Source organism: Leuresthes tenuis, unplaced genomic scaffold (genome assembly GCF_036924035.1).
Source record: "Leuresthes tenuis unplaced genomic scaffold, fLeuTen1.0.hap1 SCAF_9, whole genome shotgun sequence".
Classification (NCBI taxonomy): Eukaryota; Metazoa; Chordata; class Actinopteri; order Atheriniformes; family Atherinopsidae; genus Leuresthes; species Leuresthes tenuis.
This window is the reverse complement of record NW_027325363.1, coordinates 31,368,067-31,395,844: the sequence shown is the minus strand read 5'-3', so window position 1 is coordinate 31,395,844 and position 27,778 is coordinate 31,368,067. Positions and strand designations below refer to the sequence as shown.

Genomic DNA, 27,778 nt, shown 5'->3' with positions numbered 1-27,778 from the left:
CAAAGTGAGGTGCAGATTTAACAGCTGGTGTAGGTACCAGATGTGCTCGGGTAGCCAGATCTGCCACTCGTAAAAAAAAAGTTTTTCAATACAAAATGCATTTGGAAACTGAGCTAATCATGTCAGCATTTCTATAAAAGTCACAAAAAACAGCTTTTTAAAGAAAACATAAAGTAGTGGGTTTACGTTTACCCTATGAATTAAGTATTTTTTGCCAATATGAGGTTATTTAATAGAAACTCCAACTTTATTACAAACTACATTGCATCCCATTTCATAAGAATCAGATGTGCTCGGGGTCAAGTCCCTTTTGAAAGATAATGCTGGATTTCTTCGTAAAAGCCGTCCATGTTTCCTACGAAGAACCGCGAAAACGACTTCAATAGTTTTTTTTACTACTTCAGTAAGTTGTCCGGACCAATCACATTCCCTTACGTCATCGTGCCAACGTCCTGCCAATCGTAGAATGTGACATCACCAACAGGCGCAGGGCCCCGAGCAGATCTGGTAACCCGAGCACATCTGGTACCTACACCGGCACACGCAGCTGTTGCCCATAGCCACTAATGAGGAGGCCAGACCCAAGATGGCTGCCCTGTTCTAATACAGCTCATGAGGGCAGACCCAACATGGCTGGCCTATCATAACAGCTTTATGCCAGCCTGTATTGTGTGTACTCCTAATACAATATAACATGACAGCCTCTGTCTCTCAGCGGGCAGCACCAACATGGTTAAACTGTTATAACAGGTTCATGCCAGCTGCTCATGAGACAAATGCGCGCGATAGCGTGCACTCACTCACATGTTCTCGTTATTCTGAACAGATCAACCGGGCCTTATGTGTGATAACAGGTTCATGCCAGCCCCAAACTGCTTATGAGGCAAGAGCCAACATGGCTGGCCTATTGTAATAGCTTTATGCCAGCCTGTGTTATGTGTGCTCCTAATACAAAATAACATGACAGCCTCAGTCTCTCAGCGGGCAACAGCAGGGCAGCCCCTCACTGCGTATGAGGCCAGAGCCAACATGGCTGCCCTCTTCTAATAGTGATAATAATAATAATATGGCTGGCCTATTGTAACAGCTTTATGCCAGCCTGTGTTATGTGTGCTCCTAATACAAAATAACATGACAGCCTCTGTCTCTTCGACATCACATCACACATTTCCATTTTAAAGAATCTGTCCTTCTCTCCTTTACACTGATAGTGAGGGCTGTGTTCAAACTGCCATAAAACCTGTATTATACACAGAACCTTGATATAAATTATATAATTGTCTTCATCAGACCTTTCTTCTATTAAAAAATCAATTATTTTTCAACATTGTTACTTAAAAATCTATTCAAACAGCTGTTTATTCTAAAGAAACCAATCACAGCCTATACACTAATAACAGGCTCAAACCTCTCTAATATCCACAAAATCTCTTAGACCTGGATAAATTCTAGCTCAAAATAAAGCTATTTATGTCATCTTACCATCTTTGTGCTGTAATTTATGCTTCTCCCTCAAATCACCTCTTATTCAGAGCGCCATCACACTTTTCCATTATAAACAGGCTCTCATTCTATCCTATGAGCTGATAGAGAGGGCTGTGTTCAAACTGCCATGAAACCTGTATTCTACACAGGACCTTGTTAGAAATGACATAAAGGTCTTCAGGAGACCTTAATCCTATTAAAAAGTTTTAAAAAGATTTTTAACTGTGACCTGTAAATCAATTGAAACAGCTGTTTGTTCTAAGGAAACCACTCACACCTCCACATTAATAACAGGCTCAAACCTCTCTAATATCCTCAATTTCGCTTAAACCTGGATAAATTAAAACTCAAAATTAAGTTATTTATCTCTTCCTTCCATCTTTGTACTTTAACATATGCTTCTCCTTCAAATCACCTCAGATTCAGATCGAAATCCCACATTTCCATTATAAAAAGAATGTCCTTTTCTCCTTTAAGCTAATAGTGAAGACTGTGTTCAAACTGCCATAAAACCTGTATTCTACCCAGCACCTTGGTATAAATTACATAACTGTCTTCAGCAGACATTTCTCTTATTGAAAAGTTCTTTTCTACTGTGACTTATAAATCCATTGAAACTGCTATTTGTTCTCAGGGGGCACAACCTGTCCTCCTCTGTGTCTCTCTGGCTTAAACAGGCCTTCTCTGTGCTTTCCCTCACTCATGCTGTCTAAAGCAGGCAGGTTTCACCACAGCAAGCCAGAATCTCATTTTTCACACTGGATTTTGATCATGTAATTTGTGACTGGCAACTAGCAGCTCTCACAGCACAGCATTTCTGTCTCTCTGTCTTGACGGGCAGCAGCTTGGCACCCATCAAAGTTTCTTCAGAAATTTTATTTAATTTTTCCTTCCTTCACATTATTGTTTGATAAGATCGTTTCATGTATCGATTTAATAGTTGGCTCTAATTTCCCGGCTTAATTACTAGTACATTTATTACAGTGTAATTTCATTGACGTAACTTCATGTCACATTTCCAACGCCTGAGTAATTGTAGTTCATTAGGTGTTTGGTATAGGCTTTCCTTAGCGCTACAAGAGGTGTGACAGATTGGTTGTTCAAGGGGGTACATTGCGCGCATCTCATTTGGGGGGATGCTTCTGCTAAAGTTCGTGTGGGTGGGATGGGAAAGGTATGTATGTATACCGTTTGTTTTTGTGTCACATTAGTCAGGATTTTGTTTTCAGTTTTGCTCCAGATCACTACTATTACATAATACTAATGTAACAACATCATCCACTGGGTGTGACATTAGATTCACAAGTTTTAACTGCAAAGGGTTCAATAATCCTATAAAACGAAGTAAGGTACTCCACCATCTTCATCATCTTGGGGCCCATGTAATTTTTCTGCATGAGACTCACCTTAAGGTCTCAGACCACTCTAAACTGAGGTCAGGCTTATCATTCATCATTTCAAGGCAAATCTAGGGGTGCAGCTATCTTGTTACATAAATCTGTTCCCTTTTTGCATTCAATATGTTTATGCATTTGGCAGACGATGATGCTTTCTTTACGTGCCTTTTTCTAACTCTCCCTGATTTGTCATAGCACCACTTAATACTAGGTGACTTTGATTGCTGACTTGACCCTCAGCTAGACCGTATCAGTTACCAGAGAGGGATTCAGGACGCAGATGCAGGGTCTTATGGTTCAAGATGGTTTTATTATCAACACAAGACATCACAGCGGCAATGCAGGGCGATCTCCCGCAGCGCAAACAAAAAGGGCTATAAACGCCTAAGCGCTCTCCTCCGTATCTATGAGGGAGGAGGAGCGCGGCTATGAAAGTTAACAAACTTAAAATCTCTCCACGACGGGGAGGAAAACCAAAAGCTATGAACTCTTAACAAAACAAAGTCACTCTCAAAGTGAGGCGGAATAAAACAAAGGCGCACTCTTGCAAAACAGAGGCTCTATAAAACTTTAACTGAAAGGCTCTCCTTTAACGGAGGCGACTATGAATGGTTACAATGAAAAATCACTCCGTGAAAATGGAGGACAAACAAAGCTATGGAACTTACCGTGACAAATAAACTAAGGCTATGGCTGTGGAATAAATTACAAGGCAAGGTGCGCTGCAGGAGAGTCGCTCACTGCAGGCTCGTGGGATCTGTGGCGACGAGACAAGGTGGCTGGTAATGACGCTCGAACAGAGACAACATACTGGCAAAAGACAAGGGAAATGCAGACTATTTGAGCACACGAGGGACCAAGGGGAACAGGGGAAAACACTTGGAATCAGGGAAGACAATCAGACGCTTGACACGGGAGGAAGGGCAAGTCACCTGAAACGAGAGGACAAAATTAGTGATCTTTCAAAATAAAACAGGAAATGACGAGACAAGACCCCCCCCCCCCCTCAAGGATGACTACCAGACATCCCAATAGGGTGTGAGGGAGGGGCTCTGAAGGACCCAACGCCGGGTCCGTCTGGCGGTCGGCCAGACTCCCTGTGACCCGGCCACCGGGGACCGTCTGGCGGACGGCCAGACCTCCGGCGACCCAGCCGTCCATTCAGGGCAGTGAGGCGAGGTGAGGGCCGCCGTGAGCCTGCCTGGGCCCCCACTGGCGAGGAGCGTTGGCGAAGCCGGCCAGGATCCCACTGGCGACGGTGTGAGCTTGCTCGAGCTCCTACGGGCAAGGACCATGAGCCCGCTCCGGCTTCCATGGACGATGGCAAGGACCAGGATTTGCCCACCCGGCCCACCCCTGGCGACGCCCACAGCCCCCTCCTCAAGGAACGGCTTCCAGACGTTCCTAAAATGGGGTGGGCGGGTGGGACTCTGACCACCGGAGCAGGCTTGGTCGTGGGCGAGGCAAGAGGCTTGGTCGTGGGCGAGGCAAGAGGCTTGGTCGTGGGCGAGGCAAGAGGCTTGGTCGTGGGCGAGGCAAGAGGCTTGGTCGTGGGCGAGGCAAGAGGCTTGGTCGTGGGCGAGGCAAGAGGCTTGGTCGTGGGCGAGGCAAGAGGCTTGGTCGTGGGCGAGGCAAGAGGCTTGGTCGTGGGCGAGGCAAGAGGCTTGGTCGTGGGCGAGGAAACCGGGAGGACCGCCGGCTCTGGCGTGGAAACCGGCAGGACCGCCGGCTCTGGCGTGGGACCCGGCAGGACGGCCGGTGCGGCGGAGTCAGCGGGCTGTGCCGGTGCGGCGGAGTCAGCGGGCTGTGCCGGTGCGGCGGAGTCAGCGGGCTGTGCCGGTGCGGCGGAGTCAGCGGGCTGTGCCGGTGCGGCGGAGTCAGCGGGCTGTGGGGATGAGAAGACAGGAACGGACACCGGGGAGGCAAAAGGGAAGGCAAGTGTCCCGCGGAGAGCTCTCGACATTTCTGCCGAGTTGGCGCCGAATACGTCCACCAGCGCCTTATGGTGGACGGCCCTCACGCGCCGCCAGATGGCCTGGAGCGCTGGTGTCCCCGGTACAAGTCCCCCCCGGAACACCTCCACTCCAGGACCTGTCCAGACAGCCACCACCGGTCAAACATGTCGCCACCATCAGCAAAGCAATTGTACAGTGCCGTGAGTCGGCTCTGTAGATTCTCGAATACAGCGGCTCCATGCTCGATACTGTGGGCGAGACCCTGCTGCGTCCTCACTGGCCAGTATGTACTGTCAGTACCAGAGAGGGATTCAGGACGCAGATGCAGGATCTTTCTGGTTCAAGATGGTTTTATTATAATAAACACAGGACAGATGACGGCACTGCAGGGCGATCTCCCGCAGCGCAAACGAAAAGTGCTATAAACGCCTAAGCGTTCTCCTCTGTAACTAGAGTGGAGGAGGAGCGCGGCTATGAAAATTAACAAACGTAAAATCTCTCCACAACGGGAGGAAAACCAAAAGCTATGAACTCTTAACAAAACAAAGACTCGCTCTCGAAATGAGGCGGATAAAACGAAGGCACTCTTTACAAGAACAGAGGCTCTATGAAACTTTAACTTTAACGCCCTCCTTTAACGGATGACAAATAACAATGAAAAATCACTCAGTGAAAATGGAGGACAAACAAAGCTATGGAACTTACCGTGACAATAAATAAACTAAGGCTATGGCTGTGGAATAAATTACAAGACAAGGTGCGCTGCAGGAGAGTCGCTCACTGCAGGCTCGTGGGATCTGTGGCAAACAAGACGAGGTGGCTTGTAATGACGCTCGAACAGAGACAACATACTGGCACAAGACAAGGGAAACGCAGACTATTTGAGCACATGAGGGACCAAGGGGAACAGGTGAAAACACTTGGAATCAGGGAAGACAATCAGACGCTTGACACGGGAGGAAGGGCAAGTCACCTGAAACGAGAGGACAAGATTAGTGATCTTTCAAAATAAAACAGGAAATGACGAGACAAGACGTAAAATGGAAAATAAACCGTGACAGACCGTTCTTCTCCCAGAGCTTGCGCTCCATCGAAATCAGCTAAAGTAATCCAGTCCTTTATGAAGGAATTTGCTCTCACGGACATCTGGTGCTTTTGTAACCCTTCTAAGAGGGAATATTAATTTTTCTCTCATGTCCATCACACTTCTACCCACATTGACTATTTTTTGATTGATAATAAATTTCTTTAATCTGTATCTAATTGTAATTATGGTGCTAAAGTTATTTCCGATTATGCCACAATTTCTGTGGACATTTACATTAAGAGCTTTAACTCTATGCGTGCACCATGGCGTCTTAACCATGGCATGCCTCAGTCAATGCTATCAGTTCAGCTGTTTGTGCTGAAAGGTGTCCAGGGAGCGGGCCAGCTTTTACTACTTTTGAGTCTGTAGTTACAGCATAACCCACGCAACTCTTTCCTTTTTCATCAATTTTAGCTGACCCGTCTTCAAACAAAACTTCTCCTCCATCTGAAGCCACATCTTTTAGGTCAGGTCTAGGTTTGTAAACTTTTTCTGCCTCTGCTATACAGTTATGGGGTGTGTCATCTTTTTCAGTTGGTATCAGAGTGGAGGGATTTAAACAAGTACAGTGTTCAGCCGTCAGGTGTGGATGTGAGAGGAGTGTGGTTAGACACGATAAATGTCTTGCTGGTGATAAAAAAACTTCATATTTGTTTTGCAGAAGCAAAATGGAGACCGAGTGCGGGACTAGAAGTCTTAGTGGGTGAAATAATACTATTTTAGCTGAGGCATGAACAGCCATTGCAGCTGACAAAACTGCTTGTACACAGTGGGGTGTGGCCGCTGCCACAGGATCCAGTCTTTTAGAGAAATAAGCTACCGGCTTACTTTTAGTTCCATATTTTTGTGATAACATTGAGGTCATGAATCCTTCCCTACAGTCCACTGTTTGGAAGAATGGCTTGGTATAATTAGGCAGAGCCAGCGTCCTTGAGCCTGCTAAAGTTTGTTTTAGTTTACAAAATGCATCTTCAGCACTCTGTCCATTTTATCTTTTCTGAGGCTGTCATGGCTTCTCTCTATATAAGATCATTCAGGGGTTGAGTCAGCTGGGCAAACCCAATGACCCAACTTCTGCAGTAGTTTGCAAGACCTAGAAAGGACATCATCTGCTTTTTATTAGCTGGCTTGGGTGCTTGCAAAATGTCTGTCTTTCAGCCTTCATCTATTTTCCTTCCCTCTTTAGTGAGACAGTGGCCCAAATATTTCACTTCTGAGGACCACAACTGAAGCTTACTTTTGCTCACTATATATATATATATATATATATATATGGCAATTTTCATTATTGCTATAAAATCTCGTCCAAGAAGGTTTCAGGCGCAAGCTGTGGAGAGAAACACGTGTCCCAAGGAACCTCCAACTTGTTCTGGAAATTCTATCTTCATTTTGGTGGACATTGGTTTCTTTTGCACCTCTCCACCTGCTGATCTTACGAAAATGCTATCTTTAGATGTGGGGAACTTGTGGCAATCATCTCTCATCACAGTGCAGCACGCTCCTGAATCACATAAAAACAGACATGGTCTCCCTTGGACCAGTAAAGTAATTTGGGGCATGCTATCAGCCATTGTGCAGATATCCGCTAAATCCAACATCTCATCCACCACTTGTGGCTCTTCCTCTCCATTTTCTGCACTTGGCTGCTTTCTGTCTGGTCATTGCTGTTTCCCTTTTTCAGGACAGTTTCTGCTGAAATGTCCTGGCTTGCCACATGACCAATATTCTACATCTGAAAATTTCCCTCTACCTCTACCTCTTCCTCGACACCTGTTGTCCCAGCTTGAACCTTCCATATAAAACACATCTGCATCTCCTCCCCCATAATCATCACAGCTGTCTGCCACAAATGCATCAGCTTTATTTTCTCTGTTCTTCTTCTTGTTCAGTGTCACTTTTTTTGGCAAGCGTGACCTGATCCATAAATTGAGGAAGAGTGCATGTGAGGAGGTAAACAAAATGTTTAGTCACCCACTCTTTAATTTCAGGTCTAATGTCAGACAGCAAAGCATTTTTCAGTTCCTGTTGATAGGGGCCATCCTCTGCTGCATCCTGTGGTATCCCACTATTTTCCATGAACACCTGTTCTAAACTCTGTGACAGTTTCTCCCTCTTTTTGTGTGGTTTAGCCTATTTTAGCATAATCAACCCTTCACACAAACATGTGATGTGATTCTTTCACATAAGGCCTCCCATTTGTTTGCTCCATTCATACGGTTTCTGAGCGGAGGGAGAAGCCTCCATCAGGCGTGGATGGAACAGGTGTCACAGGGGTCGGTGACTCCCCTCCCGCTGCTCCCGCGCCACTCAGATCTGGGTACAGAGAGTATGGCGGGGCAGAAGCACCAGAAACGGGGGGCACAGGTGCCGGCGCTGAGACAGGTTCATCTGCCTGCCGGGCTCGTGTGGTTGTTTAATTATCTTCAGGATGGACAACAGCACATATTGTGCCTTTTTCCTTTCACCTCTCCTGATTTCCACTTCAGAAAACCACACTTTTGCAGTAGTGGTTTTGGGTCCGTTCTGTTTTCGACTCTTATTTTTATCTTTTTCTTTTAATTTGTTCACCAGCATTTGGCCCTAAGGGACAAACAATTTTCCCGAAAATCCATATTTTCTTTTCCAATGATTTAGATATCGATATGAACCAGGGCGTTGTTGCTCCATAAATTTACGTTCCCCCTCCCCATCCATTGTACCGTTCACACTTCCCATTTTATTAATATATTCATCCTTAATGAACGTCCGAGTTTGTCTACTTCAACAGTCAGTAACCTTTATTGGTACCGTTAGGTTTACCAGTTACCCTGCTGCTTCGACTCACTGCGTTCCAATCACCTTTTTTTTTTTTTTCCTTTCTGTCACACACACACACTCAAAACAGCGAGTTGCAACAACTTTTTCCTCTCACACACACTCACCCAAAACACTGCAATTGCAAAGTACAAACACTGATACACTTAAAACCCAAAAGACAAATGTAGCCCTGTGGGTATTATTTCCATTCATTCATATACAGATATTAAAATGTTTGTGTTGCTAATAAATACTAGTTCATGAAGTGTAAATATGTTTGATAAGTAATTTCATATACAGTTAAAAGTCAGTCTGGAAGAGCACGAAGAGTGTCTTCTGCGTGTACTTGACCGACTGGCAGAGGTCGGCTTTAAACTTTCATTGGATAAGTGTCAGTTTTGCCAGCCCGAAGTGAAGTACGTAGGACATATTGTGTCCGCAGACGGTATTGCGACCAACCTCGACAAAATCAAGGCTGTTGCCCAGTGGCAGCCACCCACCCACTTGAAGTCGCTGCAGTCATTTCTGGGGTTCTGTGGCTATTATCGCAAGTTCATCAAGAACTACTCCGCCATAGTTCGCCCTCTCACTGATTTAACCAAGGGATACCCTCCTGTGAGGAAGGGGACAAAACCCACCAAATCCAATGTCAATGACTATTTTCGACCATCAGAGCGCTTTGGTGAGCGCTGGACCCCAGCTTGTGCCAATTCTTTTCGCCAAATCATCCAATGTCTTACCAGTGCTCCCGTGTTAGCTTTTGCCGATGCAACAAAGCCTTACATCCTACATGTGGATGCCAGCATGGACGGGCTTGGAGCGGTCCTCAATCAAGAATACTCTGAAGGGTTGCGACCTGTGGCATTTGCTAGCCGTAAGTTATGCCAATCGGAGAAAAACTACCCTATCCATCAACTGGAATTTCTGGCCTTGAAGTGGGCTGTAGTGGATAAGTTCCACGATTATCTCTACGGTGTCAGATTCACAGTGAGAACTGACAACAATCCGCTCACCTATGTTCTCACCACGGCCAAGTTGAGCGCTACAGGCCATAGGTGGTTGGCTAGCTTTCCAACTAGTCCTCCCCAGTGAACATCGTATGAAAGTGCTTAAGTCTGTTCACGATGATTCCGGCCATCTAGGAGTCTAGAGCCTGATTCAAAGGGTATGATCAACGTTCTTGTGGTAACAGACCACTTTACCCGTTATGCACAGGCTTATTTGACCAAAGATCAGAAAGCAACCACTGTTGCCAAGGTGCTGGTTGAGAAATTTTTTGTACATTATGGTCTGCCATCCAGAATTCATTCGGTCCAAGGACGTGAATTCGAGAGTTGTCTCATCAAAGAGCTCTTGGGAATGTTGGGCATAAAAAAATCCTGAATGAGTCCATATCACCCCCAAGGTGACCCGCAGCCAGAGCGTTTTAACCGAACGCTCTTGTCTATGCTCGGTACTCTTCAACCAAGTCAGAAACAGAAATGGAGCCAATATGTCAGTTCGCTCGTCCACGCCTACAACTGTACCCCTAACGATGCGACAGGCTACTCTCCATACTATTTAATGTTTGGGCGTGAAGCTCTTCTGCCCATTGATCTGTGTTTTGGAACTTCTCCCGATGGAGACAACTGTAGTGACTACTTACAGTATGTTGACAAACTGAAAAGTGACCTGAAAAGGGCATACAAGTTAGCAGTGACAGTTGCTAATAAGTCACATGACAAAAACAAGAGGTACTATGACAACAGAGTGAGAAACCAAGTGTTGGAAAATGGAGATCGTGTGCTCGTACGAGCTCTGGACTTGCCTGGAAAGAACAAGCTCGGTGTTGTCGAAAAAATGTCAGACTTACCCGTGTACAGAGTAAAACCGGAAAAGGGAAGAGGCATGGTCAAGACTCTGCATCGGGACCACCTTTTATCCATAGGGTATCTGGTCAGGTTTCCCTCAGATTTGGAGGTGAAGCAGCTACCACAGAGGCCTGTGACACGACTACATCAAAAGGAAAAGTCGATTGAAAATCCAGACCAGGAAGAACACTCGGAAGACGAGGATGAAAACTGGAACCTAAATGCCGACCGGAGGGAGGACATCTTACTGGCCCTTGATCTGCTGGCGGATCACTTGAGTGGAGATGTTCCCCAGGAAAATGCACTAACTCCGCATAACACTGTTGAAGTGGACATTGATGTGGATACTGAGGAGGGTGTGGGTGCAATCCCAGAAGGACAAGACGCAGAGCAAGTTCAGCAACTGCCAAAGGACACTGAGGTGTACACAGGCCTAGAAGGGGGAGAGCTCCCCTCTACTAGTCAGTCCCAAAGTAGTGCAGAGCCTGTTTGTAACCGTCCCGCCCGAAGACAAGTGAAGCCAGTCGTGCGGTTAAGCTATGATAGACCTGGCCATTCCACCAATAAACCTATTGTAGTTGTCCATAGAGGATTGAGAATCACTATCAAAAGAAGCTCCCCATTGTTTTGTCAAAGTTGGGATAATGTATGATGACGCGAACACGTATATATGACCCTAGTCTGTAGCAAACATGCCAGACCTTGATATTGACTATACCGGATGTGACAGATGTAAACTTGTGTGATGAGGGCATCAACACCCTTTAGAAAGGGGAGATTGTAGCCCTGTGGGTATTATTTCCATTCATTCAAATACAGATATTAAAATGTTTGTGTTGCTAATAAATACTAGTTCATGAAGTGTAAATATGTTTGATAAGTAATTTCATATACAGTTAAAAGTCAGAGATAAAAGGGTGGTGTTAGTTTTAAAATCCATATGATTGTCGGCACAAAAGATAGGAGACCACATTTGTTTATAGGGTAGTGAAGCATCTCTTTGATCTCTCATCTTTGAATGTATGTAGCCTTAGCCAATCCTGTCCTCAACTTGTTCAGGGAGGAGGTGTTTAGCATCACCAACGTGCCACCGCACATTAGCGAGGCAGAGGCTGCGTTATCGGCGTCCGAGCTGGATAGCTGTAAACTGTAAAGTACATAAAATACTCCTAACTCCCAAGACGGACGGAGAGTCGTCCCATGGTTTATGTGTGAGAACTCTGAGAAGCTGCCAGAGGACCGGACATTTGCCATAAGATGGAGAGAGTGAGGACTGGGAGAGCCCTGGACCTTTGGAGGGAGACTGTAGCTGCTGTACTTGAACGTGGCTCACCGCACTGTGTTGCTGCACGCTCCATTTTCTTGCCGCTGAAACTGCACCTTTCCTTTTGCCCCTTTTCCATCATAATCTCTGACTGTTGCTGGACTCGTGAGTACACCATTAACACTGTGTTGTTTATGCTGGTTAAAACCCAGTGAAACGGCCATTCGTTTTTGGCCTCCACACTCACAAGCTTCGACCAGGCCTGCAACGTTTTACATTTAATAGCCCTGCGTGAATGTGTGTGTGAGTCTGGGCTGTGGACATTTGAGTTAATTTGTTTATCTTGATTTCACATTCTCTCATGGGGACGATGGGGGATTTATTTGTGTAAAATCTTCCAGAGCATATGAGAGTTTTGAATACTGTTATCGATGCACATTTAAAGGTCAACAGTGAACATTTGACCCTGTCCCACTGTACTACAACACCCCAATTATTTGTCAGTCAATATTTCCTAGCTACATGGGACTGGGGTTACACAAAAAAAAAATACAATTAAAACTGCAAGCAGCCATGAACGGGCCCTCGCATGTGTGCACGTCAGAGGAATGCGCAGGACGCCGTCCAATGCCCACCGCACAGCACAGCCGTCCGTCAAGTGTAAAGGAAGATGTCAGAATCTCAGCAAGGCGTAGTACCACCAGACGTAAAAAGTGCTGTTTTTGCCTAACAGTAGGTGACGTTATAATCATGTGTAAGTTAGGGCATGTGTATGCATTCTGGATGGAGCCCAAGTAGAGTTATAAGAGTTATAAGCTTCTTTGTTTTTCATGGCGAGCAATGAATCTTGAGATTTTGCCACAGCCACACCCTTTAAGGTTTGAGACAGATTTCCATAACTCTTAGTCCCCCAGGGCTTAAGAGTAACATGGCCAAGTTTGAAGCCTGTAGCATGAAATGTGTATGAGGAGTTCGATCAAATGCGAGGTGTGGAAACGGGCAAAAATGGCGCCAAAACGCATGTTACACTCAAAATGGCCGACTTCCTGTAGACCTGGCACCATGGTGTCCATAGGCGTTTTTGTGCGTCTAGGCATGACAAAGGCGTGTACCGAGTTTCGTCAGGGTTTGGCAAAATGACCCCATTCGTTTAGCGTAATTGCAATGTTGTAGGTGGTGCTACAGAGCCATTTTGCACCACCAATGTTCGCGAATGCCAAATTCAGGAACAATAGGGCCTTCGCAGTTCACTGCTTGGGCCCTAATAACACCTAGGAATACAATAGGGCTTCGCTGCCTTGCAACTCGGGCTTTTTCATTTAGGCAGGGACTCAAACCCCCCTTTTTCATTTAGGCAGTGACTCAAACCCTCCTTTTGTTTAGGCAGGGACTCCCCCCCCCTTTTCTTTAGGTGAGGACTCGAACCTCCCTTTCAATACTCAGTTGCAACGTTCAGTGTCAAAAGATGTTACTCACAATTCAGCGGGGGGGGGGGGGGGGGGGGGGGGGGGGGGTTGTTGTTGTTTTTCCAATGAGAATCTTTCTTGATCTCATCCACCGTCCGTCGCAAAACTGTGCTTGGATGCCATCATTTGCGAGGAGTTTCCCCGGAAAGGACCTTCTCTGGCAAACGGAGAATTTTATCACCGTGCGTCTTTTTCTCCGACCTAGTTGGGCTGTGCACAGTCTACAGAGTCTCGGCCCTACCCGTGGAAAACCTTGTGCGAAATGTTGGTATCTGGCTCGAAGGACCAAAAATGTGAGAGCAGTGGCTCTACTCTGAGCTCCCTCCAAATGGCTCCTAATCCCTATCTAAAAGCCTGAGCCCAGCTATTATTCCAGCTGCTTGTATCCACGATTTCAGTCTTTCAGTCACTACCAAAAGATAAAGGATGGAACGAAGATGGATCAGTAAATTGAAAGCTTTGCCTTTTGGCTCAGTTCCTTTTTTACAATAACAGACCAGTGCAGACCAGTGCAGATCCCAAGAGACTTTAACTCCTCTGCCTGAGCCAGAAACACATCCCTGAGCCTGAGGGAGCACTCCTTTTTTCTGGTTGAGAATTATGGCCTTGGATTTGGAAGAATTGATTTATGGTGCTTATGGTCTTGACCTAAATAATCCAAAAGAACCACATCACCTGCAAAACGTAGAGGTTCCCAAACCAGACACCCTCCTCTCCCTGACTACGTCTTGATATCTTGTCCATGAAAATCACAAACAACAATGGTGACAAGGAGCAGCCCTGGCAGATTTCAACACACACATGAAACAAGCTCAACTCTGTTTCAAGAATATGGACAGCGCTCATGCTTTGGTTATACAGGGACCAAATAGCCCACAAAACCCGATACTCCCACAGCACTCCACAGAATCCTTCTGAGGACACAATTGTGAGTCTTCTCTAAGTCCACAAAACTAATGTAGACTAGCTGGTCAAACTCTCATGAGCCCCACTGTAACTCTGCGAGAGTAAAGATGTGGTCGACTGTTTCGCAACCTGGTGCAAATCACACTGTCCCTCCTGAATCTGGGGTTCAACAATCAGCCAGAGCCTCCTCTCCAACACCCTGGAGTAAACCTTTGCCAGGCAGACTGAGTAGTGTGAAAAAACAGCCCCACCATGTCCAATACAGTTCTGATAAGTGATACAAGTTTTGCTAAATGCAGCAACAACTTGTGTTTTCACAGATTTTTGTGTGGTCACCCCTGTACCCCTGTGTTATATATTTTTGAAGAGTCAGTTTTCATTTGGAGTCATAATAGAAATAGACAAGTGAGGGAAGTTCACAGGTCATTATCTGTTTTTGTTTTTGATTAAATAAAGTTGTATTTTCTTAACCTGCTTGCTTCCTACGTGTTCTTTCTTGCATTTGGGTCCACCACATAACATGAAGCTTAATGCTATTGTTTTCCTTTCCTTTTGCATTTTAGCAATCATAGGCGTATTCACTTTTACTGCATTGCATCCTGTTTTGGGCTTATATATTTGTTAATGACATCTTGTTTGTTCACACAAGAAAATACTAATTAACTTAGAAATAGTCCTGTAACCGAAAGTTTGTATTCATTTGATTTTGAAGGTCTGTTGCATGGAAATGCACTGATAAAATAACCATCTAAACAGCTCAAGTAGACCTCATAGGTGAACAAGATGCAGCACAAACAAGAGAGTGTGTGTCTAATGTAAACTTAGTAGAGTGCCTGTGTAGAAATCCCTCCGTTACCTCTCCTATAGCCGCAAGTAGCCACTTAAAGCACCTATGAGCTAACAGAGCTATAGTACACATTCGTTCATTCATTCTTCTTAAAGTATTGGTGAAATAAAGATCATGCCTTATTTAGAGGCAGCATCATCTCCGGCCCATTCACTCCATTATATGGATATACGCCGATCGCAAGTTATCTAAATAGTTTCCGAAGGACGCCGACTTTCGCCAAACTGTTCTCAGTATTAGTAGATAAACGTATTTCATGCCAGAAATAAGGTCAAGGTTAAAAAATATCGGAGTTCCCCTTTAAGGGAAAAGCTAACTTGCTACCAAACAAGTGTGATGAGCTAGAGGCACTTGTGCGGAACCACCGGCTGTATAAGGAGAGCAGTTTGATCTCCTGGATGAACGACAACACACCAGACTCGTGTGGACATACCCGGAAAGGTGAGGGTATTATCCTGTTTTTTAATCAGAGATGGGTTAACCTCCGCAATGTGACCTTTAAGGAGTGGGTATGTTGTCCAGACATTAAATTGCTTTCAGTTAGTTTCCATGCGTTCTATGCGCCCAGAGAGTTCCCAATATACAGTCGTCATCGTTGTTTACATTCGAGGGCGGCACCTACAACGACGTGTGACGTCATCATGACGCTGTTGCTAGAATACAGATCCAGCAATCTGAGGCATTCATTGCAATCACAGGGGATTTCAACCATGTCTCTTTATCCTCCTGCCTGACTGGCTTTGTACAGTATGTGGACTGTCCAACACAAGGAGAAAGGACATTAGATCTGGTCTATGCTAACATGAACGAGGCTTACAGGGCAGTGTCTCTTCCACCACTGGGTAGATCTGATCACAGCATGGTCTATCTACAACCCACATACAGAGCTTGTGTACAAAGACTTCCAGTTACTACCGGATCTTTCAGGAAGTGGTCACCAGAGGTGAGTGATGCATTGAGAGACTGCTTTGATGTCACAGACTGGGCTGTACTGCGGGAGGAAGAAGAAATGGACATTGTCATGGACGGGAGAGTCAGCACCATAACTGACTACTTTAACTTCTGTAGGGACACTGTAATTCCAATGAGGACTGTAAGGTGATATCTAAATAATAACCCCTGGACCACCAGTGACGTCTAAGACCACCTGAACCAGAAAAAGAGTGTTCCAGAATGGGGATGGAGAAAGGCGGAGGAATGTACAACATGAGCTTAAAAAGACACTATGTCGAGCTAAGTTGGAGTACAAGGAAAAGGTGGAGAGACAGCTGGAAAACAATATCAGGTGTGGAGGGTCATGAGGACCATCCCTGGATACAGACTGAAAACCTCTCAGTCTGTGGAAGGTGATGTGGACAGAGCCAATACGTTTAACCAATATTTCAACAGGTCTGATAGTGTGGCTTTTTCCACCTCTGCTGCTGCTCCCTCCACCCCCACAGCTGCTTTCTCTATACTGCTTCCACTGCCCAGCTGTACTTCCACCTCAATGGCAACTTGCATCACCAAGCCTCCTCCGCCTGACGGCACCCCCACCTCTGCAAAACTCTCACCAACAGGCTTCTTCTGTCCAGCTGTACTTCCACCTCTTCGACAGCTTCCACCACCATTTTTCCTGAGCCAAGCCACACTTCCACCTCTGCGACAGCTTCCACCACCAGGCCTCCTGAGCCCAGCTGCCCAGCCACCTCTGTGGCAGCTTCCAGCACCAGGTGCCCTGAGCACAGCTGCACCTCCACATCTGTGGCAGCTACCACATCCAGGCCTCCTGAGCCCAGCTGTACTTTCACATCTGTGGCTGCTCCCACCGCCTGGCCTCCTCAGTTCAGCTGCACCTCCACCTCTGCAGCAACTCCCACCATGACCCCTCCTCAGTTCAGCTGCACCCCTACCCCCATCTCTATAATTGATAGCAACATCACTCCTGTCGCCATCCCTCCCCTACAACCTCTTTGTCTAACTATAGAGGAGGTTGGAGCTAAGCTCAGGAGACTTCAATCAGGGAGGGCTGCAGGCCCAGATGTAGTCTGTCCAAAGCTTCTGAGGGACTCAGAAGCTCGGTTCTGAGCGGCTCGGTTCCTTCAATGTCTGTAGTGATATGATATGCATGTTTTATCACACTACCATTGAGAGTGCACTGTTCTATGCTGTTGTCTGCCAGAGGAGTTGCACTACAGACAAAAACATTTAGGTGCCTGGACAAACTGAGAGGCTCATCTCACTGCGCTGCAGGACTGAGAGGTTCAGGAGGTCCTGATAGCCATAAGGCTTTTTAACATTGACTACTGACATGATTGACTACTGAATTTATTTATTTAGTTAGTTATTGATTATTATTATTAGTAGTAGTAGTATTATTGTTGTTGTCTAATATACAATCATTATAAATATTTATAATTTTTTGTAATTTTTTAAGCTACTTGACTAATTTGAATTTCCCCCATTGGGGGATGAGTAAAGTATTTTTCTTTTCTATTCTATTATAAAAACAACTTTCCTGTTGCCATGGTTATGCATCTTAAAAAATGTTAAAAGGTGCCAGAGTTAACATCGGATATCATTCTAGCAACACAGCATCCAAACCATCATAGAAAAATATTTTTGAAAACAAGCCTTTTCTCAGAAAAAAAAATGTAGAAAATCTCTACCAGTGTGCTGTTGCATTTTGCACTCCACAACGTAGTTAGTGACTCAGTGTCACCAAATCCTCCAACACACCATAACTGCATGTGTGTGTGAGGCTTCTGTCGACATTGAAACCCATTAATTCAGGGGATTAGTTAGGTTTGCAGATCCCCTGGTTCAGAGTCAAAAACAGATGGTGAGCGGGAAAAGTTGTATCACTAAAGGCATTCAGTATTTCTTCAACTGTGAGGTTGCTGTGTGTGTTTTTCTGTTATTCAGTGCTTAGGGGCACAAGTTGGACTGTAAAGCAGAAAAACTATTTTCTAGTTGACAGCATTTCTAAGTCAAATAATTTCTTCCAGCAGGGAAGCTGGGAGAAGCTTCTTATTGATTTGTCCTGGCTATAAATGAAAGCAATTTTGAATCCCCTGGAGAAAAAAAATTCAAGGACAAATTAAAGTTTTAATTTAAATTCATACTGCAGTGTGAAAGAACAAATTTTAATTTCTTGTCTCATTATTGTTGTGTACCTGTCCAGGGTGTACCCTGCCTCTCGCCCAATGACAGCCCCCCTCATCACTCCCTCTTCATATATACACCTGGTTCTCAGTTGTTCTTTTGTCCATCATTTTCATGTTGTACATTGTTCAGTTTTCCCGTGGATTATCTGTAGTATTGCCTCAGTTCTGTTAATTAAAACCAACAGGACCATCTACCACCTACACCTTGCTCTTTTTTTCATTGTCTGCACTTGACTCTGTTCCTCCAATTATCCATAAGTGTGACTGTACTAAGCACTGAACCATGTTGTAACTTTTCCATTTGCGGTACCCTTTCACTTTTAAAATTTACATTTATGCTGAATAAATACAATTTGACACGAAAAGAGCATAATAAGTAGGGATGTGTATCTCTCCCTTAGACCACAATTTAGTACATATCTGGAGATTTGGGATATGAGATGATTCAGGCGTCATCATCTATTTTTATATGGAGTAATTCATTGCTTTTCTATTCTAAATTAAAATAGTACATTATTTTAATGTGGCATTGGTTAGCTACCTTCAAATGAATATACTGTATTTAAAGTCCAGGAAATCGGACATTTTTGTTATGTCATGAATCAGAAAAAATGGATTGGATAGTTCTTGACTGGTGTTGGTTGAAATTCAACTATAGCTCATCACATATAGCAAAATTTTAACTTGTCTTTTGGAGTAGTTCATAAGCATGTCTGTATTTTATATTATTATACAACAGTCCAACTGGGATTTTTTCTGGTATTGCTGGTATTATCAGCACAGGTCTTCATTGGCTTTGTTGTAACTGTCCACTTATTCACTATGCAGTGAGTCAGCCATTTTCTAACATTTTATAGCCATTTTATTTGAAATTCTAACAGTATTTTTTCTACTTTAAAGTGCACTGCAGTCTTGTCATGTGCTAGAGTAAAAGTAGAGCACAAAATCTGTGCACTACATTGGTCTACATGGAGCATCATGCCTGGAGCCAGGACAGAGTATGCTAACGCTAATGTCAGTATCTCCTTATTGCCATTTTCTTACCCATCAAATCAATATCAATTCCTGATAACAAGAGTCAATGTTATGGAGAGAGATGTCAGTTAAAAAAAAAAGATAAAACTAAATTAAATAAAGGCAGCCTATGACATGTAAATGTGAATATCCATCACATATTTATGAAGAGCCACAAGTAGAGCTGAAAGACACCTATTAGAATGTATGATTATTGGTGTGTTAATAGAAAGATATGTTGGTTACCCAACTAACAAACTCAGCATTACAACTGTCAGATGTATGTGGAAAAACCAAATTAGTTTTGTGGAAATGTGTACATACAACCAGCTGTTCATGCCACTGACACTGTAAATATGAAGGCCACCAGCAGTGTTTTTCTTGTCTCCTTGCAGTCCTCTGTAATTGAATTGATAGTTTTTTGCCTATGTTTGTGTGTTTCCAATAGGAGGGAGACTCTCTTGGGGCGATGGAGAAGGTTTGTCGTCAGCTGACCTACCATCTCAGCCCACACTCTCAGTGGAGGAGACAAGGCCTGCTAAAGAGGAAACCTCAGGCCTGGTGAGTGGCTGTGTATATGCATGTGTGAGTGCACGTGCATCTATTGGTGCAGTATGTGTCTCTGTTTTTGTTAATATCTCAGTATGTCACCAAATGTAACCGAACGAACTGGATAGTGTATGTGGATAGTGTTGGTAAGATTGCCACCTTTCATGTAAGTGACCCTGGTTCAAATCCCCTGCATGAAAGGTGCTACCTCCAATAGGGGTCCTCAGGCAAGACTCCCTTACCCTGTACCTACCTGTAAGTTGCTTTTAGCGTCCGCCAAATACATAAACATAAACAAATTGTCATCTGCTGCCCCTATGGGCAAAATTTTTTTTCGAATGTCTCTGCCTCTTTATTATTTTCTCTCATACTCTCAGTTGCAGACCTCCACCTCTGCTGCAGTTGCACTACAGACAATAACTGTAGGCGCCTGGACAAACTGGTAAAAAAGGCCAGTTCTGTCGTAGGCAGAAGGCTAGACCCTCTCAGTGCTGTGGTGGAGCAACGGATGAGGAAACTGTATTCTGTTTTGGAGAATGATTAACATCCTCTCCACAGCGTCCTGGCAGGTTAGAGGAGCAGCTGCAGTGAGAGGCTCATCTCACTGCGCTGCAGGACTTAGAGGTTCAGGAGGTCCTTTGTCCCCACAGCCATAAGGCTTTTTAATAGTGACTGCTGACATGTTCTTCTCAAATTAATTAATTTATTTATTTCGTCATTGATTATTATTATTGTTGTTGTTCTTGTTGTTCTTGTCTAGTATGCAATAATTGTACATATTGATAATTTTTTGAGCTACTCGACTAATTTAAATTTCCCCCGCTGGGGGATGAATAAAGTATTTTTCTATTCTATTCTATTTCTATTTCTATTCTACAAGCACTATATGAGTAAAAGGTGAAGACCAAGCTGCAACACAGCGGTTGTAAAAAAATCAGACTAAAACCAGCTGGCACAACACAAAACTTGAATTACTTTTTAAGCCTATCCCAGCTGCTATTTGGCAAGAGGTGGGTACATCCTGGACAGGTTGCCAGTCGCCACTAAGGAAAACTATGGAAACCAACAGTTCGTATTAAAACTTCTCTTTTATTAAATCCCCCATTCTGAGCATGCACAAGACGACAGTGGAAAGGAAAACTCCCTTTTAAAGGGGAACTCCGGTATTTTTAAACCTAGACCTTATTTCTGGCATGAAATACGTTTATCTACTCACCGAGAACAGTTTGGCGAAAGTCGGCGTCCTTCGGGAGCTATTTAGATAACTCGCGATAGGCGTATATCCATATAACGGAGTGAACAGGGGCAGGGACGATGCAGCCTCTAAATAAGGCATAATCTGTCTTTATTTCACCAATACTTTAAGAATAATGAATACTACTATACGCGTACTATTTGTCTGTTAGCACATAGCTACTGTTATGTGGTTACTTGCAGCTATAGGAGAGCTAATGGAGGGAATTCTACACACACCTCTACTGGGACCACTTCATCCACACACATGGCTGCAGCACAGCTCATTCACTCCGGTAAGAATGTCCATCTTACTCAAAGTCGTCAATCACATTGTCAAAATTTTATAAATATTTTGCCATGTTGCACAAAACTAGCAGTAGCAAACTCTGTGTGAAGTTAGCTGACTGTCACAGAGAAAGGAGTAAATAAACTGTGCTGCAGGGGTGTGTGTGGATGAAGTGGTCCCAGTAGAATGCCTGTGTCTCCTTGGGATTAAATCCGACTTTGCATTAAAAGTTCATCTTGAGAACTGCACAATTAACAAATAGGCAACGACATTCCCCACAGAAAACTGTCTGCGTACAGTATGAATGTTGAGCTGGCTGGCTCATCTTCCATTTTTCAGAGATATTCTTTGGTTAAAAGTCACAGTCCACCCATTTTAAAATATAATCGGTCAATATAACTATCATTTCAAATGGATCCCTTGTTGAAAGCCCTTGCTCCCCTCCTTAATTTCACAGCAGGCTCATCAGCACCACCACACAGCTGGACACTAACTGTTTCTGATAGAATGGCAAACTGGCCTCTTTAAACGAACCCTTCATATTCCAGCACAAAATGAATGGACCATTAAAAAAGGTTTTATTTCTTCAGAAACATGTGGTTTAATTGAATTTAGGAACCGGCATAATGCTATTATAAGATATTAGAAAAAAAATTGAATTTAGAAAACAATCCAGGATCCTGACAGTTTCCCTTACACAAACAAATTACACAAACACTGAAGCAATGTGTAAACTGTCAAAGGTTGACTGAGATGCAAACTGACTACAAACACAAACTTGGAAATTCGAACTTCTGAGTTCAAATAGAGCACACCAGCTTTAGCGATTACCCTACAAATCTCACAAATTTGTGGTAGGACCAATACAAAACAGGCAAAAGCAGCTCCCTCACAGAATCTGTGTTTAAATCGGTCCCAAGCATTTACATGTGATTTGAGTCACATGTTGTAGATCCAGTGTACCAGAAGAGATTAGACATGTCATATTTGATTTAGGAATTTTTTTAAGAGAAGGAAGAACTAATGGTCTTGATATTTGTACCATTGGGCTTTTTTCCCCTGTTCTTTGTTTGAGTGCTGTCTTGCTTTTTGTATTATTTTGTATCACTTGCCCCATTGTGTGTTCTGTCGTAGTTCACACCTGTTCTTGGTTTACTGATTGTCACACCTGTGTTGCTTTATTCATGATAAAATAATATATACCCCAGTATATATGGGGTCTGGTTGAATAGCTAAAATAAAATTACATTTTATCATATTTTCCTAAGTTGTTCTCTTTGAAGTCATTGGAAAAGGCCATGAGGTGAAGGAAAGATGGATGGACAAATTCTAAAGGATTTAACTACACTGACAGTCAGCTGTGATGTGTGTGGGTCTGTAGCTATCCCAGCTGCCATTGGTCCATCACAGGGACACACAAATACAAACAAAACAAACAACCATAAATGCTCACACTCACTCCTAGGGCCAGTTTAAAATCACCAATTGTGCTAACCACCTCAATGCACACAGACTAAAAATATGACATGATATAGAATAATACCTTTTTAATGATAGGTTTGATAAAATATATTAAGACACCTCAGCCTTGAGTGTAAACCTGATCTGAGTTAGATGCTCGCTACAAAATCAATCCTGGTGGGAGCAGATGGTAGCAGGACTTTGTAGCAGGACATGCTTGGAGAAAAGATTCTCACAGCTGATAGAAAAAAGGATCAATAGAAATAAAAATCTCTCCTCAGCTGTTAGAATAAACACCATGGTGTCAATTCCTTTCTCAAACAGCTTGCATTCCAGTGCAGGAGTATGTTTACAAAGAAATATTAACATAGTACAAATCTAAGATTGATGTATGGAGCACACACCATTGATGCACACAAACCCATGTATCTCTGTGCCAATTACATCAGCACTCCCAGTATTAAATCAAATTCAAATCAGATTTGAATATTTGGCACCTTTCATACTTTAAAAGCAACACAAAGTGCCTCACAGAGGCTGAAAACAACAATGACAAAACATATGTAGCGAACTCAAGTGTGGAATTTAATACAAACTTAAGATTTTAAATGACTGCAACATTCTTTTGTGGGGATGGTCAGTGTGGAAATACCGGATAGGGGATCTCTACATCAAAGAAGAGAAATTTACAACAACCTTTGCCCACGAAAGCATTTTGGGGGAGTTTTCTCAGCGCCTCTTTCCACAGACCTGTGCCATAAATTTAGGTAAATGCATTAATAGCTTAGTGCTAACAAAGCTGAACAAACAACGGACCCTTTCAGGAGAGTATTGGGGAAAACCAGAACAGGACCCTTCCGACCCTATATGGTTCAAAGTAAACAATGGTGACAGTTTGCTCTGACTCTGACTCAAGCCAGAAACAGTCGCAGCATGGACCTCTCAAAAGGATCTCACCCAGAATCACTTTTTAGCTGAATCTTGAAACTGTATTAAATGTGCTTTATATCTTTGTACAACTTCCTTCATGTTCTCAGTGATATCACAAGCTGCATTTTAATACCTTTTTCATGATTGTACGTGGAACGATATGGAATATATTATTATTTTGGAAAATTACTATTCAGCTTATGGAGCCACATTGCCCCCGAGTGGTTCGTAGTACTGAATAGTCAAACCCAAAACTAAGTCAACAACTTGCATATGATATGTGACATTTATATGAAATAATGCAACTATTAACCAATGTTTCAGCTGTTTCTTATTGTATTCTGTCTTTAACGCAGGAAAATAACATTGGTTGGTTCGTTATTCATAACTTTACAGATATTGGAATTTTGAGACTCATAACCATCATGTTATGTTATGTTTTGTTATGTTGTTTTTTTATGTCTTGTTTTTTATGCTATATCTTTACCCTTTATATCTTAACAAGTTATGGTGTTTTTAGAATCGGAGACGGAGGAATGCAGGAGTCGAATTCCTTTGAGGCACCCTCGTTGCAGGTCGCTAACAAAATACACCCAGGCAGACGTCACAACAGTTTCAGGCATACCATTGGCTGAAAGTGTGGCGTAGGCCTACGTCATGCCCCGCCTCCGGGAATCAAACTCCGGAAACCGCGAGGAAAAGTCAGTTTGACTAAGTTCTTGAATAGAAAATTGACGGAATATTGAAAGAGAATATTGAAAGTCCAGATCAGTAGAGAAGATGAAGAGCAGAGAGCTCTAATTGATGGAATGAGAGTCTGGCGGAGAGTCTTTGAAAATGGCAGGAGAGGAAGATGAGATGGAAGAAGAAGGTCCGAACAAAGACAGAAAGAGAAGAATATATTAGAAAGATACATTTTGCATTTTTGTTCGTCCGCCATCCTGTCTCCTCTCTATAGCACGTTTTAAAGTCTGCTGCTGCAGCATACTCACCTATTTTTGATCACCAAAAGGAGCCAGCGTTAAGTTTGTCAACCTTTTTGTCAGTCTTTGGTGAATTTAAGTTCACCTCATCAGAGTTGGTCAGCAACCAAAACCAACTCAACCCTTGGACAATTTTATCATTATTTGCGGTGAATTCCGACACGTTCGTCTTCCGAGCTACCAGAAGGATGCCATTCTCCGGCGCAGGAAAGCGACCGGTCCAGTCCCTGAAAGTCAACCACAACGAAGGACGCGAGACGCGGAACCGAGAGAGGCCCAGTTGGACCCGCTGGTGATTACCTGTGGTTCGGAGCTGACCTAACCGTAAGATCTGCCCTGTTCTTACATTTCAGACTGTAGGAACAAGGCTTATTCAGATAGTGAGAACTTTCGGATAAATCCTTATGTCTTATCACGTCACGCTACGAGTGTCCGCTATAAACATATATTATTGGGTGCCTTGTGTGCCGGCAATATATAATTTGGCTACATATACCAACCCTCCCACCCCCATAAATACCCAGAGAGACACGGAAACAAACACACACAGACACACGCACACATGCACACACAAACATACAAACTCAGACCCACTGCAACTATTAGACAGAGACATGGCCGGGCATCCAGACCTAAGGCAAGTAAAAAGCCACCTTGGGGGCCGACCATACTGAGAGGGCTCCCGGTCCACAACCACAGGGAGCGCCGCCACAGAGAGTCCCGACATGGGCAGACAAGAGGCCCCACACCAAGGTGCAGAGCCCTCCTGCCACCCGAGCCAGAGCAGTCCACAGGACAGCACCCCCGTCAATGGACCAAAAGCAGCTCCCAGTGTGGTAGGCCCCCATGAAACACTGGAGCTAAAAACTGAAAAACTAAAGCAGTAAAATAAGATAAAAATGTGTAAAATGAGCAAAATAGATAAAAAGCTTTTCAGCTCACATAGTTAAAATGTCTAACTACAACATGGAGTTAAAACGTCTAACTAAAACATGGAGTTTAAAACATATAATTAAAATAGTATAGAACAAAAATTAAATATGATAAAAAGTTTGATCATAAGGAATAAAGGAAATCAATAAAATCAAATAAAAGCCTGATTAAAGAGGTGAGTCTTGAGCCTCCTCTTTAAAAAAATCAACAGTCTCTTCAGCCCTGAGGTTCTCCAGCAGGCTGTTCCACAATCGGGGGCCATAATAACTAACAGCCGCCTCCCCGTGTGTTTTCAATCGAACATGTCGTATGGTTAAAAGGCCAGTGCCAAAAGTCCTCAGGGTCAGTGAGGGTTGATATGGTAAAAGTAAGTCTGACAAATAAGAAGGCCCAAGACCGTTAAGACATCTAAAAACGAGTAAAAGAACCTTAAAATTGATCCTGAAGCGTACAGGGAGCGAATGGAGCAATTTTAAAACTGGTTTAATGTGCTCCCACTCTCTGGTCCTTGTCAGCACTCGTGCGTCTGAATTCTGCAGTAGCTGAAGATTAATAATAGTCTTTTTTGGAAGATCAACACCATGCATCAGCACCTCCGTGCTGGCCTGAGAGGGAAACAGGTGGACTCTGACAATATTCTTAAGATGGTAAAAACCTTTGTTATGTTTTTGATATGTGGAATAAAACTAACCTCAGAGTCAAAAATCATGCCAAGATTTTTTACAGTTTATGATGGTTTAAGATCTTATAATTTTGTTAAAAGTTTTTCTCTCAGACGAATGATTAAAACCTCGGTTTTGTTCTGGTGGAGCTGTAGGAAATTCGCTGCCATCCATGATTTGATATCTAAAATGCAGTTAAAAGGGCATCAAGTGGCCCTGTCTCATCAGGAGACACACCAATGTACAGTTGCGTAACGTCAGCATAACTATGAAAGCTGATGCCGTGCCTCCTGATGACATCCCCAAGGGGAAGCATGTAAAGATTAAAAAGAATTAGACCTAAAATTGACCCCTGGGGAACCCCACACTTGGTCTCATGGGTTCCTGAGGAACATGTATCCATAGTTACAAAGAAGTATCGATCTGTGAGGTAGGAAACAAACCAGTTAAGGACAGTACCAGAGAGGCCGACCAGGTTTCTGGTGGGGGGGGTCTGCTAAAATTACTTTGTTAAAAGATAAATGGTGGAGAAGAGGAATTCTTTTTTTTTTTTTTTTAATTGTCAGAGATCAGTTTTTTTAAGTTGGAAATTCTTGCCTGTTTGTCTGCATTATTGTAGATTTTCAGTTGTTTGTGAGGAACCTCGGACTCAGGACACAGGTGCAGGGTCAGTTTGGATTCAAAGAGATGTTTATTATAAACACACAAACACACAGAGCACAGCAAGGCAGGGCGAGGATATCCAAGCAGAGCAAAGTAAAGGCTGTGAAAGACCTAAGCACTCACCTCCGTAACTATGGGGGAGGATGAGCGCAGCTATGAAATCTACAAAACATAAACCGCTCCAACTCAGGAGGGAAACAGAAACGCTATGAACAATTTAACTAAACAAAGACACGCTCTCCTAATGAGGCAGATTTAACAAAGGACGCACTCTTACAAAACAGAGGGTCTATGAAACTTTAACTATAAACAAAAATCTCTCCTTGAAAACGGAGGAACAAACAAGGCTATGAAACTTACCGTATAGAATAAATAAACTATGACTAAGAACAAGAACAAATTACAAACAAGATAGCACTGCAGGAGAATCGCTCAGTGCAGGCTCGTGGAATCTATGGGTCAAAGTAAGGCTGGTAATGAGGCTCATGGAGACAACATACTGGCACAAGATAAGGGAAATGCAGACTATTTGAACACATGAGGGACCAAGGGGAACAGGTGGAAACACTTGGGAATCAGGGAAGACAATCAGACGCCTGGCACGGGAGGAAGGACAAGATACCTGAAACGAGAGGGGAAGGTCAGTGATTCTTCAAAATAAAACAGGAAATGACGAGACAAGACATGAAACAGAACATAAATTGTGACATTGTTGTGGTGTAAAATTTGGTAGCGAACTGTTAGCTTTGATTTTCTCCACTCTGCACTCCTGCAGTTTCTTTTCAGTTTCTTTGTTTCCTCATTTCTCCAGGGTGGTGTAGGTTTTGTCTTTATTGTTTTTGTTAAAAGAGGAGCCACTGAG

The 27,778-nt window shown here is 43.6% G+C and overlaps 1 protein-coding gene across 3 annotated transcripts in view; it reads left to right on the top strand.

The window, feature by feature from the left end:
• Window positions 1-27,778, top strand: part of lrrc75a (leucine rich repeat containing 75A) — a 133,622-nt gene that overhangs the window by 50,578 nt on the left and 55,266 nt on the right. For all 3 annotated transcript variants that reach the window (XR_011917159.1, XR_011917160.1, XM_072393083.1), the window contains exon 3: window positions 19,662-19,774. Coding sequence is in view for 1 of the 3 variants with exons in the window: in XM_072393083.1 (XP_072249184.1) it covers window positions 19,662-19,774 (113 nt within the window). In the remaining 2 variants the exon portion in view is untranslated. The remainder of the gene's footprint in view (window positions 1-19,661; window positions 19,775-27,778) is intronic.